Consider the following 19,388-nt stretch of genomic DNA (forward strand, 5'->3'; position numbering starts at 1 on the left):
TCAGACTGGATCATGCTACCCTGCCCAATTTGCAAATAGCAAAGTTCCAATCCTTCCCATTTCCTTCATTATCTAGGTATAATCTTCCAAAGTAACAATTCCAATTTTCACCCTCTCATCTGACCTGCAGTCATGGAGAACTAAAACCTGACAACCCAGATACCCCCAGACATGCCAGGCTGCTTTTCAACTTCCCCGAGGATCTGAAGGACTGTTCACTGAAGCCCAATGACTCGACCTAAACTCACCATCACAGTAGACCATGCATTGGGCTAGAATTTGCCCTGAATAAATCACTGCCTGGATTAAGGAATTCTGGAAAAATGCTCAGTCCACATATACACTTTTATGATAGATGGCCAAGACTGTGGACAATGTTACCAAGGGCACTATCGTTCCATCTCAAGAGCTTCAAAAACAGCCATGAGTGGCATTACATAATCAAAAGATTTTCACCCACTGACATCTTCAAAATCTCTGTACCTTTGGGATTAACTCCTGGTTCTTGTAATATAAACTTTGATATTGGTTCTCTTTTTCACTTTAGGTATCCCCTCCTGTTTTAAGATGTCTGATCTGCAGGACCCTAAAACAACTAAACTTTGTCACCACCCCACATCAGATGGTCCAACCGGTTTTACAGAAAAAGAAAACAAAAAAGAAAAAAAAAACACCAACAGAGGTCCCCCAGGCAACTATTTCTTAAGCTCAGCTTCATTCCAATCTGGAGCTTTATGATTGGCTGCGAGTTTTTTAGCAATGAATGCTTGATTCATGGTGAACAAAAAAACGGGGGCCGGGGGATGGGGGGTCTGGCAATGTTAAACTTTATCTGAGCCCTCTTCTCCCAAAAAGCAGTAACGGGTGTCCATGGAACTTTCTACCTGCAAGTTTGACCTCAAATCAATCTGCCTGGTCCACAAAGAACTTTCTTCATATATGTTAGGGTGACTGGAATGAAAATGTGGTCTATATTCTGAGATTTTAAAGCAGTGGCTTTCGTTTGTCCAGGCATAAACAAACGAACTACTAAAACCCAATGGCTGCCATCTTATGGGGCAGAGGTAGCAAGCCAGACACACAGAAAGGAAGAACTATGCTACCAGAGCTCACCAAACGGGCACCCTGCTTAGCGAGGACAAGACAGAAACTCAGGGTTAAAATGTGAGACTCTCCAGTGAAATCCACCAGATAATCCTCAGCACTTTTAAGGTTAAGGAAACTTTTAGAAACCTGCTTCCGTCCTCCTCCCATATCTCCTGCCATCAGTGTATTGCTCTCCATGAGCTTCCAGATACAATCCAAACTCTCTCATGAGGTATTCCAGGCCCTTCCCTATCTACCTGAAGCATCAGCCTCGCAAACTATGGGCTCCGTCTGGCCAACAGGTAAGTTTCCTCTGGTTTGCTCTGGAGCGGTGCCAGACGCATAGTCGCCTCTCACAGCCTTCACAGAAAGGCTTCATGGACAGAACCTAACCACTAGGCCCTTCTCACGTGTAAAGTGAACTCGAAAAGCTCACGAAAAATGCTATCCTAACTGTATTGTACTTTTGCCATTTTTTTTTTCCGGTGAAACAGAAGGCGTCTGACTCAGGCCACTAGAGTAAGCAACTGGAGGGCATGGCGCACTCTGCTGGTCCACCTTCCAACGCCAACAGGCATCTCCCCAGCACGGACGCCCAGAGGGTCTCTGAGGTTTCCCCCCAAAGTCTGCAAAGGGCCACAGCCCCAGCGGTTGGCCCGCTGCTCATTCTCCCACTGTGAATCCAGCTTTCAAAATCACGGAGTCAAGCGGGACAGCGACCATGACAGGCCAGTGAAATCCTCAAAGTCCCTTTTCAGTCCCCATCAGAAGAGGTCAGTTCACGAGTCAGCAGCTCTAAAAGCAACGGTCCAATGATAACTGAGTTTGTGGCGCTGGCAGGCGGATGTTAACTAAGTTAAGAAGCAAATGTGTCACAGCCCACAGCAGCTCACCCGGAGCCCACGGGGTCCCACGGGAACTGGAGCCCACAGGGTCCCACGGGAACCGGGCAGCGCCAGGGCGTCATTTGTATTTTTGTTTATGAGCCATTATGGTTATGCATCCCCAATCGTCAAAGTCACCAAGCGACAGGCAAGTAGCAGTTATTTCCGTATGTTTTTGTCAGTTTGGGCTGCAGTTACCAAAATGTCACAGAACAGAAAGTCCTCACAGTTCCGGAGGCTGGAAGTCCAAGGTCAGGGTGCCAGTGTGGCTGGGTTCTGGTCAGAGCCCGCTTCGGGGCTGCAGACTGTTGACTCCTCAATGTGTCTTCACACAATGGAAAGAAGGCTCGATTGCTCCCTTGGGGACCTCTTATGAGGTCACCCTCTTGATCTAACTATCTCCCAAGGCTCCGCACCTCCTGCCATTATCACATTAAGCGGGGGGGGGGCTTTCTATGTGAATTCTGGGGAGATACAGACATCCCGTCCATTGCATTCTGTCCCTCGCCCCACAAAATCCATGTCCTTCCCACATGCAAAATACATTGATTCCATCTCAACAACCTAATATCAATCCCGAAGTCCAAAGTCTTATCTCAATACATAAATCAAATCTGGGTAAGATGCAAGATGCTTTGGGAATCATCCTGGTGCAAAATTCCCCTCCGCCTGTGATCCTGTGAAAGCAAACAAGTCCTGTGCTTCCAAAATGCAGCGGTGAGACAGGTATTTCCATTCCCGGAGGGACAGAGGAAAGAAGGGAGGGACGACGGGTCCCAAGCAAGTCTGAATCTAGCAAAACCAGTCCCATGAGACCTAAGGCTGGAGAACAACGTTCCTTGGTGTGATTCTGTGCATTGCACACCCAACTGGGATGGCGGGCCAGCCCCACAGACCCACTGAGTCGGCAACACCGCCAAACGGTTTAATGGAGGGCTGTCCGCACTGCGGCTCTCTGCCGTGTCCCCACCCATGCCTTGGCCCTCTGTGTGGAGCAGGGCTGTTGTACCCTCAGGGCTCTGGCTGGGTATTGGTCTCGCGCTCTGAACGCTAACGGAGGCAGCCCTGCACCCCGGCGCCTCTGAACTCTGTGCAGGTGGTGACAGTGGCAGCCTTGATGGTCTCAAACACCTTCCGGTCCCTTCGTCCCTGTCCTGAATAACAGTACGAGTTCGCAGTCGAATAGGACTATGGCCTGGCCCCGTAGGGTCTAACAAGGGGATGGTCTTCCTTCATTTGTGCCAATTTCTGGTTGCCTTTAGTCCTGGTTGGCACACTGCTGCTGGCAGCATCCCATGTCTATTCCTGGCTTTTGTTGAGACAGTTGAATAAACCCGTGGTTGGCACACACACTCCTGTTTGACATGGCAGGTTTGCCACGCCCTTAGTGTTTTCTTGCAAGCGCACTTTCTCGTTTTTTCGTGATATGGATGGGCAGAGAACTGCCCACATCTTTAAGTTCTGGTTCCTTTTTGCGTAGCACTTTGCTTAGAAATCTCCTCAGCCAAATATCTACTTTTATTGTGTGGATGAAAAGGGGGCCACGTAATAAACCTGACAAGCTCAGGGGCGGCCCTACAAACCCAGAGACTGAAAGTCACCACACGGGATTATCTGACCATCAAAATCTCTAACTAAAAGCGGGGCCTGGAGGGTCCTCACGTCCTAGGCCAATAGCTTCCTTGATAAAAGTCTGTCTTTACCTTAAGTGAGCCTGTTTACTGTCTGTGCATCGGAGATAACATACCTTCAGGAGGCCAGGGAATCTCCCCTTCCGGACCCCTCAGGGCACAACGTCCAGACTGCAGCACTGACCCCAGACCCCTCACTTATCTTGTTAACTGTTAACTCTCCTGTACCCACTGATGTGAGAGAATGATGTGTCTCCCCATTTTACTTTTTAGCCAACCCCAGAGATGTCCCTACTTTGGCTCCTCCTGTCCCTTCAACCTGCAGGCAATAAATGTCACGTAACCCTCCTTATGTGGCCTTCTTTGATTCTAATGTATAAAATAAGCTGAAATGCCATCCTGTAGAGCGTTCTCTCAATCCCTTGAGATTCTGCTCCCCGACAACTGTCATTGGTTTGGCTCAAATGAACTCCTTAACATTCTCTACAGGTTTGGACATTCATTATCAACAATTGCTTGCAAGTTTTACCCCCCACGAGACACGAGAACACAAACACAATTCAGCCAGGTTCTTTGCCACTTTATAACAAAGATCGCCTTGTCTCCACCGTCCAATAACGTCTTCTTCATTTCTATCTCCGATCCCATCAGAATGGCCTCCACCTACCATCCAGATGTCCGCCAATATTCTGTTCCTGGATTCCTCCAAGATGGATTTGCTTTTAAAACTCCATTCGCAGTGATCTAGGCTTTTTCAATCCCTGTACCTCCAAACTCTTCCAGCCCCTCTGCACATTGCCCAGTAACAAAGCTCCTTCCACATCTTTAGGTTTTTGGTCCAGCAGCACCCCTACTTCTCAGTGCCAATTTCTGTCTTACTGAGTTCGGCTGCTATAGCAGAATACCGCCGACAGGGGGCTTCTAAACAACACAGATTTATTTCTCATGGTTCCGGAAGCCAGAAGTCCAACATCGGGGTGTCAGCACGGTCAGGTTCTGGGGCGCGCCCTCTTCCAGACTGCACAATGCCAACTTCTCTTGTAGCCTCACGTGACAGAAAGAGGGTGAGAGAGCACCATGGGGTCTCTTTTACAAAAAGGACACTAATCCCATTCGTGAGGGTTCCACCTCATGACCTAATTACCTGCCAAAGGCCACACTTCATCATATCATCACATTGGGGGACAGAAATTCAATACCTGAATTTGAGGGACACACAAAAACATTCGGTCCATTGCAAAGGACAAAGAAATCCAACCTTATATTAGCAATAATCACTAACATAAGGCACTGCGCACACTTGGCATTGATCACCTTGTCACCGTCTTACAGACAAGAAAAATCAACACTCAGAGAGGTACAGTCACTTGCCGAGGTTACACAGTTAATAAAATGCAATGCTAGAGTTTAAACTTGGGCTGTCTTACTCCAGAGCCCATGACGTTAACTTTTAAACAAGTCAGGCCCTTCGACCAAGATAGATTTACAGAATTAGAATGAAGTGGAGTCAATAAGGAAATAATGCAAATGCAAACGTCTCCCTAGTCACACCACCACATTTAACCAAAACAAATACTCGTCGATCTTAATCTCATAAAAATACTCGCTGCAGTATTACTTATAATAGTGAAAAACAGGAAATAAGCTAAATCTCCAACAATAGTGGAATATTATATAAAGTATGGCTCCTATAATAACGATATTCAAATGCATCCATTTATTCATTCATTCAGCAAACAGGCAGGTATCAAGCATCTGATATGCTAGGCTGTCCTCTGTGTACTAGGAAAAGAGCAGTGAACAAAACAATGTCCTTGCCCCGCCCCCATGAAAATTACAAAGAATTTTAAATGACATGAGAAAATGCTTATGATAAAATGTTAGATTAAAAAGATAAAATTATGTATCTAGCATGAACTAAACTGCATACACATAAAATAGATGTATGTACAAAAAGAAACAATTAAAAGATAATATGCTGATACATCTAACACAGTGCTTCTGTGCTGAAAACCTTATATGAATTAAAAGGGGACTCAGTAAAAATATCGGACAAGTTTAGCGACTGAAAGTAACCTCACAGGGTGATCTGATCATAAATTCCTACCTAGGGAGGGCATGGTGCGTTTTCACATCCAGGCCTGTAACTAACTCTTTGCCTTAAGCCAGCTCTGTCAATTGTACCCCATTGGCTCTCCACTTTTCATTCAGTGAATTTTCTCTTGGAAACCTGGACCTCGCTGCTTTAGGTAGCAGGTTCTGAATTTACTGGACCTGTTCTTACAAAATCCTCAAGGAGGATACGGGTTAAGATAACTCAGGGAAAGGAGAAAAATATGGGTGGCTATTTTTACTTTTAGGGTTTTTTTTTTAATTGGATTGTTTACTGAGAGTCCAAACAAAATGTTTGCTAGTTAAATGAGAGAATGAACTGTCTTTAGTTCTATAGAGAAAGGACGTTTGCTTCCCCAACATGAATCCGGAGTATACTGAGGCGGCTCAGAATCGCTGTGGAGTTGCCTAAGGAAAATTTCCTCTAGGCTGTGAAGCAATCTTACAGGGAGATGCACCATGCCTGTCTGGTCTGGACATATGCGCGAAAAGACTGGTTTACCCTCCAAGTTTTTCAGGTTCTACAGATTCCTAAGGAAAACTAAAATTAACATGAGAAATCATGCCTCCGAGGTCAATAAGCCCCATGACAGTCAGCCTCCCATTAACACTCCTACAGGAAGATGGCTGGATGAGGATCTTCTGATAATCTTTTGCCTCCACAATTAGAAAAAGCCAGCTATGTAATTAGACAGAATAAATAATAAGTGGAGTTAATTGATCTCTGAAGTTTCAAAAAGATTTAGATAGAAGATTTAGATACCTATGATGCTGTTTAGGTAGCAACACGAATATTTGAAGTATTAAAAACAGCTGTCCTTATTTTAAAACTGGGAAGGTCATTTGCAACTTGACTTGTCAAGGACAGATATAAATTGTAAATGTCTCCAAAACAAAATTTGGATCCAAGTGTTCTTTCATAAACTAGTGAATTTTCCTCACGACTAAAGAAGTCTCTGTTTCTGTATGTGTGTTTCTATGCATGTATGCTGTAAATGTGAGATAATTTCCTATCTCCATATAGTATTGTTAAAATTAATTTAAAGGCAAGCACTTATAAGGATAGAGTAGTCAAAAGTTCACAGAAATATAGATACTAACTCAAATTATGACTTATTTTCATAAGAACTTTTATACATTTATATATTTTTCCTATTTAATACAAGGAACATTTACATAATACTAAATTTAGGGGTGCTTCAGGTCAAGATGGAGTAGATGAACTGTGCTCAACTCCTTCAGGATTGCATCAAAATTACAACTAAATTATACAACAACCATCACTGAGAACAACCAGAAGTCTAGCTGAACAGAAGTACTATAACTGAAGACCTATATACGGAAGAAGCCACCTCAAGTCTGGTAGGAGGGGAAGGACATGGAATGGGTAGATGTCACTTCCATGGTGTAGACATTAGGACTCTGGAGGGAAGCCCTAGTGCCACACTGGCTCCCCAGTTCAGGACACCAGTACCAAAAAGAGGAGTCCCCTAATATCTGGCTGTGAAGACTAGCAGGGATTACTTCTGAGAAAGACCAAGGGCTGCTATGGACCGAGCTGCTGCTCTTAAAGGGCCCATGCACAGAATCACTCACAAATTCACTCGCTCTGAGCTGCAGGAGCAGCAGCTCAAAGTGCCAGGGACGTACAGCTAGAACTCAACTGACTGACTTCAGGGTGAGGGCTGGAGGAGCAGATATTGGGTCAATTCTCTCTGGATATAGAAGCGCAAGCAGGTGCCATCATTCCTTTGTTGCATTCTCCCACAACCAGCTGGCTGGCACAGGCGGATGTCAAATCTGAGTCTCTGTTAACCTGGCTAACAATGTTTGCCCCGCCCAGGTGATTCCCTGAGACTCCATCCAAACTGACTCACTTGCCCCACCCAAGCCTCTTCCAGTGGCTCACCTCATGCAGCCTTGGTGTGCCTTGTAGTTCTTGCTAAGCGGCCCCAAGCCCAACATAAGTGGTGAACAGTCTCAAGCTGCATTGTAACTCCCGTTGGATGGCATCAAGGCTGGCCTAAAGAGGCAGCCACTCTTGGCCTGGAACATTGCTTCATCTCAGTGGCCACAAGTTCGGCACAAGTGGCAGCCGGCCTCAGTTCACAGTTCAAATGCTCCCAAGCAACTCCAAGCCCAGTATAAGAGGCAACCAACCAAAGATCACATTGTAGCTCCTACAACCAGCAGCCTCGAGCCTGGTAAAAGCAGGTGCTGACCTTGGCCTGCACCGGATACACTCCCAGGTGGTTCCAGACCCAACTCACCTGGTGGCCCACTTCAGAGCACACCAGCGCACCACGCTACCACCTCCACAAATGATACAACTGGACTCAGCTGAGGAAAAGCAAAGGCCTACAAGCAAGATTACTCTACCCAGCAAGGCTATCGTTTAGAATCAAAGAGAGATCAAGAGCTTCCAAGACAAGAAAAAGCTCACCACCACGCCAGTATTACAAGAAATGTTAAAGGTACTTCAGCATAAAAGATCAAGAATATGAATAGGAAAATATAGGAAAGATAAAATTTCTCACTAACAAAAGCAAACACTTAGTAAAAGCAGCTCAACCAACTAGAAATCTAGAACAAAGGTTAAAAGACAAAAGTAGAAAAATGATGTGTAATTACAAAAATAAATGAAGGGAAACACACAAACACACACTAACAAAAGCGAAAAATAATGACAAAAACATAAACACGGAGGGGGTGAATAAAAATGGTAACGATATTAGAATGTGTTTGAACCTAAGGGCCATCGACATAGACTGTAATGAACACAGCATGGTAGATACGAAGTACATGGTTACCACAAACCAAAAACCTACAGGGAGATACACAAGAAATGGAGAGAAAAGAGTCTCAACATTACACTATACGAAAGTCATCAGCATACAAAAGAGCAAGAGAATAAGAAAGGAACACAGAAGAATTAGAAAAACAATCAGAAAACAATTTAATAATATGGCAATAATTACATATATATACACATGGACATATATATATATATATAATATATATGTACATATATATAAAGTACATATATATGTACATATATATATATCGATAAGTGCATTAAATGCACTAAATGCTCTAATCAAAAGATACAGGTGGCTGAACAAATAACGATTTGACTGAAAATGAGTAGGGGGGTATATGCCAACTATAATTGAAAAATAAAAAATTATTAAAATAAAAAAATGGGCAGAGGGCTTGAATAAACTTTTCTCCAAAGAGGACATACAGATGGCCAACAGATGTAAGAAAAGAAGCTCAATGTCATTAATCATCAGGAAATGCAAATCAAAACCAAAATGAGCTCTTACCTCACACCTGTCAGAATGGCCATCACCATTGAATCAACAAACCACAAGTGTTGGTGAGGATGTGGAGAAAAGGGGTCCCCCGTGCACTGTCGGTGGGAATGTAAATTTGTGCAGCCACTATCGAAAACGGTATGAAGTTATTCAAAGAATTAAACACAGAACTACCATATGACCCAGCAGTTCCATTTCTGGATGTTCATCCAAAGAATATCCAAAACACTAATTTAAAAGATATATGCAAGCCTATGGTCATCGCAACATTATTTACAACAGCCAAGATATGGATGCGACCTAAATGTTCCTCCATAAACAAACAGACAAAGAAGATGTGATACATATATACAATGGAATATCATTAAGCCATAAAAAAGAATGAAATCTTACCATTTGCAACAACATGGATGGAAGGTATTATGCTAAGTGAAATAAGTCAGAGAAAGTCAAATACTGTATGATTTCACTTATATGTCGAATCTAAAAAAAATAAATGAACAAACCAAACAAATTCAGATGCTGAGATAAAACCAATGATCTTCAGACTGGGGGGGCAGGATTGGGTGAGAAGAGGAAGGGATTAAGACATACAAATTGGTGGTTACAAAACAGTCATGGGGGTGTGAAGTACAACATAGGGAATATAGTCAAAAACATTATAATAACTATGTATGGTGTCACATGGGTACTAGACTTATGGGGGTATTTCTTTGTAAGGTATAGAAATGTCTATTCACTATGTTTTCACGTGAAACTAATATTATCATATGTCAACTGTAATTGAAAAATAAATTTAAACATAGCAATAATAATACATTTCATATTTTACTCCTGGGGTTCAGAACTAGGTTGTTTCGGTGATATTACATTATTCGCGATGGTTCTGTGCTTCAACGTTCTCATCTAGTAAAGGCTTCACACTAACTCTGTAACTCAGCGGTCACCAAACTTTTTCTTAAATGGCCAGTGAGTAAATATTTCAGGTTCTGAAAGCCACCCAGTCTCTGCCACTACTGCTCAATGTTACTGTGGGACCGCGAAAGCACCCAGAGACGATACTGAAACGAATCAGTGTGGCTTTGTTAAAAACCAGACTTTATTTACAAAAAGGTAGAGAACGACATTGGCCCAAGCGCCATAGTTTGCCCACACTGCCTTAACTTCATAACAGCTAACGCAACCACAATCTCCCTTTGTAACATCCTTGAGAGATAGATGTTAACCATGTTTTACATGGACCAAGACTAAGGCTCAGGGAGGAAAACAGCTCGTCACATGGCTCGCAGACTGGTTGTTAAGTTTGGTCCACAAGAAAGATGCAAACCTCCCATCACCTGAAGAGCTGCACAGGTATAAATGCCAATTTTAAACTTTCTAAGGAATTTGTTCCTTGAAGAAATTTACTCTAAATTATTTTGAAATATAAACCAATAAATCACTTTTTTTATAGTTATCCTTTATATAAATATATATTTTCACGAATTAGATTCTTTAAAGAAAAACTCCCCTGCAGACTGAGGTGTGAGGGATATCTTTTGATTGCTTTTGGTGAGGAAGAAACGAGACTGGGAGTGAATGTTTCTGTATCTTTCTAGAGCAGCCGCTGGGAGCGTGACACTGGACCACAGAGGAGAAGACGCCAAGGTGCCCTGTCCCCACAAACCGAGGAGCCGCTCCGTCTGAGACCGGCCTCGAGAGGCACGTGGCCTCATAGCCAAACACTTACCAATGTTAATCTCGTCATCGGTCAGCGTGTCGCCGATGAAATCAAACTGAAAGGACTGTAGTGTCTGGGAAAACTTCTGAACAGCTGTGGAATAATCTGGAAAGGAACGGAAACAGGAGAAGTGGTCAGCGTCGCTGTCCTTTGAATGATTTCCTCACTTCTGTTAGGGCGGGGGTGGGGAGTGAAAGGAAGTGGTCCCAGAAGGGAGCAACTTGCGGCGAATGATGCTAAAAAAAAAATCACACTGTTGGGAGATGAGTTGAGAATCCACAACCACACATTAAAGAGGAAAGAGGAAAGTTTAGTGAAGTCCCTCTTTTAAGTTCCAAGGCATGTGCAACCTTCAGTCCCTGTCCTCACTGACCTGGAAGACCTAAGGCTGCTTAGCTGAGTCTCCTTAAGCCTTTACAGGCAGCAGTCCAGATACTTTCTCACCTCCTCACCGAACAAATAATGGCAATCAGCCCACAGGGAAAAATTCAGCTGGGAGAGCTGGAAGCCAGGTGGTTGTCTGCATCGCAAAGACCTTTACCATGACAACGTGAGGCACATCTGGCCTTTCTACACATTTACCAGATGACAGCCTGGGTTAGGATACTAAATGGCAGGGGAACAAATTTAACTTGCTCACAGAGTATTCACCAAGGGATGTAAACTAAGGAGCCAATGAATGAAAACATCTGAGGGTGTTCTTATTTTTGGTCAATGACGTTGAATTTTATCATACGAAAGTTTAATGATGATATAAAACAAAAATCAACCAATTATCTCAATTGAAATCTTTTAAATACGAACTTGAACCAGAGGTGCAGCCAACACTCCACCCTCGCTACTCCAAGTGGTTCTCAGACATGTCCTCTCATTGTCACCTGCAAGCTTGATGGAAATACACATTCCAGGTCACATCTCAGACCTGCTGGATCAGAAGCTCCGTTTTTATACAATCCCTAGGGGATCAGTATGTTCTTTAAATTTTGAAGAGCATGGTATCGGCAACTAGAGTAACCCATTACAGCATCCTGGAGGAAAATTCAAGCTTGCTGCTTCTTTGTGGATCCTTGTCCCTAATTCTTCTTTCACTCCCTGGCTTCGTCATCCTCCACCTTCCAATATATGAGATACGCAGGCTTACTGAGGGTTTTTCCTCTCAGGTTAACAGGAAGGGAGCCCAAGTGAACAACGGCATCTATTCCTTTCGATGAAAAGCTATCATGGTTATCCTATCAAGGTTAAACACAATAAAACGTGTTCAGGCATTTGGCCAGGACAGATTACCCTGCCAAGAATTTTACTGTCTTGTTTACATCCCATTTCCAGAAGTATTTATTTTCAGTATTTAGAGTCCTGAATCTCTAAATCAATCATTGGCAAGAATAAATAATAATAATAATAATAATAATAATATTTTTATAGAGATTAGGAACCGCACACCAGGTTATCATGCTTTCTCAAATTTCTACACTTGAGAATCACATTTCCCACTTCGAATCTGGGGCACATAGATGTGAGATGCACACCCTGCCTTCCATATTTCATCAGCAAAGAGAACAAAAATCTGGCTCCGTGTCTGGAAAAAGATTGCTTTTCTCTGGCCTCCTTGGCCAGCAGCAGAGAAGGGCAAGCCCAGAATTCCACATGTGCTCTCCGTTTCATTCAGGGACATTACATAAAAATATTCATTATATCACCCTTTCACACATACCAGGATTTCTTCAATTTTACTTCAGCCAAGCAAGGTACAGTTCTTAATCATTCCTCTTTTAAATTAACTAAACATTGCAGAAACTACAAATAGTATGGTTTTCAGCATTTATAGTATTTTGTAAACAATGGCATGCAGTAAGGGAGGAGTTACATTCATTCCCTTTTACATTATTTACACCACCTCATCTTCATTTACTCCTCCCAACCATCCAAAGGTGGGTATTACTATCTTCACCTTATAAACAAACGAAAAAAAATGGGACAATTCAGACAAAGTACATTCATAAATATGAACAACCATAAACTAACAGCTCTTTATGGAAAGGTCTTATTTATTTGGCCTCTGTACTGAAGAAGTACACATATTATATATTTTATATTATACATATATAATATATGTATATATACATGTATTATATATAGTGTATGTATGTATGTATGTGTATATATATATACATATATATACATATATATACATATGTGTGTGTGTATATAACTGTTAAACTTTATTGAACTTCAGTACTCCTCGAAGTCCATAATGTGCTCATGTATTTTAGGAGTTGGTCTCAATGTGGCTTCTTCTGTGTGTCCTTAAGTTACAGGACTTCTGCTCAGCTAGACCTCAGGGGATTCTCGACGATGGCTGTTCTGTAGTTTAGTTGTAACTTTGATGTGGTTGTGACAGGGGGCCAGCACAGTGATTACCTGCTCCGCCATCTTGACTGGAAGCCTCATATATTTTAGATAAATGAGCTGGGTAACTTCTGGACTTCAAACAATCAACAGAGAACATATAAGTACTTCTTGGGTATGGGACATTTCATTGTCTTATCATGCTAAAATCTAAAGCATCACTCTAAACTATGTAAACTATCATTTTAGTCTCCCCGATACTCTCCCTGGCCACCAACTCACTATCTTGTAATTTTTCAAACTATCTTTGAGGGTTCTCTCCCCATCACCTTCTAATTTATTCATGTATTTCTATGATGTTTTTCCCTCACCTTTTCCTTATTCTAGAATGTAGTTGGGTAATGCTTTTATGGCAATTGAAGCATCTGGGAATGAGGTAGAATATAAAGAAGATTAATTAGTTAATTAATTACGTGTTTTATATATATATATATATATATATATATATATATATATATATAAACCATTTTCTTTTTATCACTATACTTTTCTATGGAAACATACAGAATATACTCAGTCTAGACAATGTCTTGGAAATACATCTGTGAACGTCCATTTTTGTGGCTGTATAGTATTCCATTGTGTAAATACACTATAATCCATTCATTGCCCATTTAAGAACATTTGTGATGTTTTTAGTTTTTCACTATTGTGAATGAAGCTGTTATAAATACTCATGTGTGTGCCTTTCTGGGTTATATGTTTTCATTTATCCCAAGGAAATTCCTAGTAATCCAATGAATGGTTTCTATGGTTAACTGTGTGTTAAAGGTCATGCAAGAAAAGGTCAAATTGTCTTCTAAAGTGATTGTATCATTTTGTATTCCTATCTACAAGGTATAAGAATTTCAGTTGATCCACATAATTTTTTATTTTAATTTTAGTCATTCTAATGAGTATGTAGTGATATCTCACCGTAATTTTAATTTGCATTTTCCTGATGACTAACAGTGCTAAATATCTTAGTATATACTTATTGGGCATTTGTAATTGGTTTTCATGAAGGGCATTTTCACATTCTTGGCTGTTTTATAATTGGGTTGTTTGTCTTATTATTGAGCTATAATATTTCTTCATATATCCTGGACACAAGTTTTGTCATATACATGTATCGTAAAATTCTCTAAATTTACTAAAGCTCCACAGTCTGAGAGCTGTCTATTCAAGGCAAAAGACTGAATCTTGGTAAGAACAGTGGACTGTGTTATATACACTGTTATCCTAATCAAATCATCCCCTCTCCAGCTCTATAGCAGCATTGAAAAGCAACAGCCTAACAATCACAGTAGCTATGAAAACCAACAGTTTAGCAGCCCCTGGAGGGGACAGAACTGGGTAGGAGTTTCAAAAGACTCTCCTCTCAAAGAATTACCACTATTTGTCCAGTTCCCCAGGTCCATTCCTAGGACTTGTTGCTGCCTGACTCAAAACCCATTCCACATAAACAGTGCTGCCATTGGGTCAGTCATTAAAAGCAATCATCTGAAGTTGTTAAAAATTGTGGTGGCCTGTGGTGATGTACAAGTCGAAGTTATCAAGAGATTCACCAAAGCACTTGGAAAAGTAATTACAGAATGATGAATTGGAGAATCACATGCCCACAGGAGGCTTACAAAGCTGCAACCTATTCCTAGAAATCTAGAAAGACACATACATGCAAAGGATTGAGTGCACATCCCGAGCTGTGTGAGCACCCCCATGTAAGACCTGAGAAGGCCCTAAGACCCTAACCTCTCACTTACAGTGCACCTTGAGGCCCCACACAAGTAAGGCAGAGTTGTAAACTGCCTGGCTAAATGTGAAAGCATTCCATAACACACACATACAGCCCTTCAGCAAAGGCTTCAAAATATTTCATCAAATCACTGTCTAGCCATTAGCTGAACAGTAAAGAAACCTACCAAAGACTTTAATACAAAAGTAGCTTAGGAGGTTAAAAAACAAGCAAACAACTGCATACACTTACAACAAACCATGGGGAAAAAGGAAGAATCTAATTTCCAGAGTTGTCACATTATATTATTTTAAATGTACACTTTTTAACAAAAAAAAAATTAGGAGCTACACAAAGACACAGGAAATATTGGCCCATAGAAAACAAACAAACAAAAAGGTAATCAATAAAACTGTCCATGAGGAAACCCAGACACTAAATTTATAAAACAGAGTTTTAAAATTCATTATTTTAAATATGTTCAAAGAATCAAAACCGTATCTAAAGAACTAAAGGAAAGAATGAGAACAATGAGTAACCGAACAGAGAATATCAATAAAGAGTTTGATATAATTTAAAAAGAGCCAACTAAAATTTCTGTAGTTAAAAATTACAATAATTGAAATAAAAAAATTACTCAAGGGGCTCAAGATTAGATATGAGCGGGAAGATGAAAGAATCCATGAACTTAATGACTGGTCTATTGAGATAGCCCAGTTAATAAAACAGAAAGAAATAGAATGAAGAAAAATCAACAGAGCCTCAGAGAATCATGGGAGGCCATCAAGTATAACACCCCATGCATAATGAGAACTCCCAAAGAAAAGCAGGAGAAAGGGGAAGAAAGAATATTTGCCACATTTGATGAAAAGCATTAATCTGTACTTCCAACAAGCTCACTTGAAGGAAGATAAACTCAAAGACACAGACACCTTGAAACATCACAAACTCTTAAAAGACAAAAGAAACAGAATCTTGAAAAGAAGCAAGAAAAAAATGACTCATTATGTACAAGGGATCTTCAATAATATTAACAGTTGACTTTTCATTAAAAATTATGAAAGCCTAAAGACAGGAAAGTGATATATTCAAAGTGATGGGGGGAAATTCAGATTTTGTGCCCATTAAAAAAAAACTGCATACCCATGTTCATAGCAGCACTATTCACAGTAGCCAAGAGATGGAGGTTACCCAGATATTCATCAATGAAGGGCTGAATAAAATGTGGTATGTACATGAATAGAATACTACGCAGCCTTAAGAGGGAAGGAAATCCTGTCATACACCACCATGTGGATGAACATCGAGAACATCATGCTACATGAAAGAAGCTAGTCACAAAAGGACAATAGTACATGATTCCACTTATGCGAGGTATCTGAACTAGTCAAATGCGCACATGCAAAAAGTAGAATGGTGGTTACCGGGGGTGGGGGAGAGTGCTAAGGGGGCTTTTTGATAGGTCTGCAAGATAAAAGCATTCTGGAGATTTGTTTTACACTGGTGTAAGTACACTTAACACTATTGACCTATATACTTAAACACGGTTAACATGGTCACTTTTATAATGTATTTTTGCCTCCATAGAAATGACTAAACATAAAAAAAACTATCAACAAAATATTCTACATCAAAAAAATTAACCTTCAAAACTGAAGAGAAAAATAAGAAATTTCCAGATAAACAAAAAACTGGATTTCTTGCTAGCAAAACTGCCCTACGAGAAATACTAAAGGGAATCTTCCAAGCTTAAATCGAAGGACACTAAACAGTACATTGATCCACAGGAAGAAATAAATGGCACCAGCAAACGAAATACATAGGTTATACAGAATAAATGCATTTTGTCCATAACTCTTCTTACATATGACTCCAAAGCAAATTCTGTATAGCAATAACATGAACTTCTGGTGATAGGTTTATAATGTATAAGGTGTAATTTGTATGAAACACTAGTACAAAAGGAAAGGGAAGGTAACAGCTATATTGATGAAAGGTTTTTGTATAATACTAGAACTGGTACCAATCTGTCCTACACTGTGTTAAGGTAGGATATGAGTTGTAATTCCCATGACAACCAATAAGAAAATAGCTGAAAATATGTAGTAAAATAAACAACAAAGTAACTAAAAGGGTATATTAGAAAATCTTTATTTTACACAAAAGAAGGCAATCGTGGAAGAATGGAAACAAAAGAGATACAAGGGCGGGGAGAGATGAGTGAAGGGTTAAAGAAGCACAAATTAGGAGTTGATGGATGGTCACGGGGATGGGGAGCACGGCACAGGGAATGCAGTCAGCAGTAAGGTGATGGCAAGGTGGAGAGCCAGGGGAGAGAAAGAGCAATCAGGGGGATCGTTTTATACACTATATAAACATCTAACCAATGTACTGTATGCTTGAAACTAATAATAAAATTTAAAAAGAGAGAGATACAATGCATATGGAAAATAAAAAGCAAAATAGCTGACATAAATCTAACCTTTTCAGTATTAAACATGAATGTAGTAAAAATTTCAATCAAAGCCAGAGAGTGGTAGAATGAATTGAAAACACGATCCCCTAGAACTTATCGGATTTCATTAACCAATGTCACCATAAAAAAATCATTTAAAAAAAGAAACATGATCCCACTATATGATGTCTATAAAACACTTGATTCAAAGATATAAATACATTAAGTTAAAGGATAGAAAATGATTCACTATGCAATCAGTAGCCAAGAGAGAGGAATAATGGTTATAGTACTATAAGAAAAAATATACCTTAAGACAAAAACTGTTATTAGAGACAAAGAAGGATATTTACTAATGATAGAACTGTCAGTCCTTCAGAAAGAAAGCACAATTATAAACAGATTTTTAGCTAACAACAAAGACACAAAAATACATGAAGCAAAATCCTGATAGAAATGAAGAAATAGACAAATCAAAAAATAACAGATGATGATTTCAAAATCCCAATTATTCAGCCTTAAAAAGGAAGGAAATTCTGACACATGCTACGATATGGATGAACTCTGAGGACATTATGCAATAGTTAAATAAGCCAGTCACAAAAGGTACCAAAGCTATTAAAATTCATAGAAACAGAGAGTAGAATGGTAGCTGCCAGGGCTGAAGAGGGAAATGGGGAGATGTCAGTTAATAGGTATCAAGTTTCAGTTTTGGAAGATGAAAGTTATATCAAGCCTGATTACATGACAATGTGAAAATACTTAACACTACTGAACGGTACACTTAGAAATTATTAAAATTGTAAATTTTAACATTATGTGTATTTTTATCATGATTAGATTTATTTTTTAATTAAGTTTATTGAGGTAACATTGGTTGATACAATTATATAATTTTCAGGTGAACATTATAATTTGACATCTGTATATTCTATTGTGCATTTGCCACCCAAAATCCAGTTTCCTTCAGCTACCACATATTTGATCCTCTTTATCCACTTCACCCACGATTAGATTTTAAAAAGAGATATACTCAGAAACATTACAGATAAATCAAAACAGAATTCTCAAATAAGTTCAAGTAACCCAGGAAATATCAGGCAAAAAAAATAAAATATTGAAACAGAAAGAGAACAAATAGAAAACAATGACAGACTTACACACTAACATAAATAATTAAATTAAAGATAAATGACCTAAATACACCAATGAAAAAAGATTGGTAGAGTAGAATAAGAAAAAAATACATTGCGACTATATGATATCTATAAGAAATTCACTTGAAATATATAAGTACCTTGAAAGTAAAAGATTGTAAAAAGATACGCGAAGCAAATATTAATTTTTCAAAAGCAGGAATGGATATATTTATATTAAAGTATAAGTCAGAGCAAATAAAATAACCCAGGACAGAGAAGGACATTTCCTAATGATAAAAGAATCCACCAAAAGACAGCATTTCTAAATGTGTATGCGTAAGATGTTCAACATGCATGAAGCAAACATGGATTCAACCTTAAGAAGAAAGAGACAAATCACTCCTCTCTCAAGAACTGATAGAACTGGACAGCAAATCAGCCAGGATACAGAAGAACTCAACAATACCTCAACCTCCATAATCTAATAAACTGTTATGTAACATTCCACCTAACATCAACAGAACACACATGCTTTTCACGCATCCGTGAAACATCTACTAATATACACTAATGCATTCGTTTTCCAGTTACAATCATACAAAATTACCACAAATTTAGTGGCTTAAAACAATGCAAATGTATGTCTTACCATTCTAGAGGTCAAAGTTCACTGGGTTGGATTCAAGTGTTGGCACAGCTGTATTCCTTTTGGAGTCGCTAGGAAAGATTCTTTTCCTTCCCTTTTCCACCTACCCACATTCCTTGGCTTGTGGCCCGATTTCTCCATCTTTAAAATCAGCAATGGTAGGTCATCTTTCTGACCCTTCAATTTATAAGGACCCTTGTAAAAACATTGGGCACATCTGGAGAATCTGGAATACTCTCCCCATCTCAAGGTCAGCCCATCTAAAACCTGACCTCATT

General features: G+C 40.0%; 1 protein-coding gene across 4 annotated transcripts in view; it reads right to left on the bottom strand.

Annotated features, from left to right (window-relative positions):
• Positions 1-19,388, bottom strand: part of OPHN1 (oligophrenin 1) — a 224,918-nt gene that overhangs the window by 126,889 nt on the left and 78,641 nt on the right. For all 4 annotated transcript variants that reach the window (XM_016158194.2, XM_016158197.2, XM_016158195.2 and 1 more), the window contains one exon: positions 10,760-10,855. In XM_016158194.2, coding sequence (XP_016013680.1) covers positions 10,760-10,855 — 96 coding nt within the window. The remainder of the gene's footprint in view (positions 1-10,759; positions 10,856-19,388) is intronic.

Source organism: Rousettus aegyptiacus, unplaced genomic scaffold, assembly GCF_014176215.1.
Source record: "Rousettus aegyptiacus isolate mRouAeg1 unplaced genomic scaffold, mRouAeg1.p scaffold_m13_p_9, whole genome shotgun sequence".
NCBI lineage: Eukaryota > Metazoa > Chordata > Mammalia > Chiroptera > Pteropodidae > Rousettus > Rousettus aegyptiacus.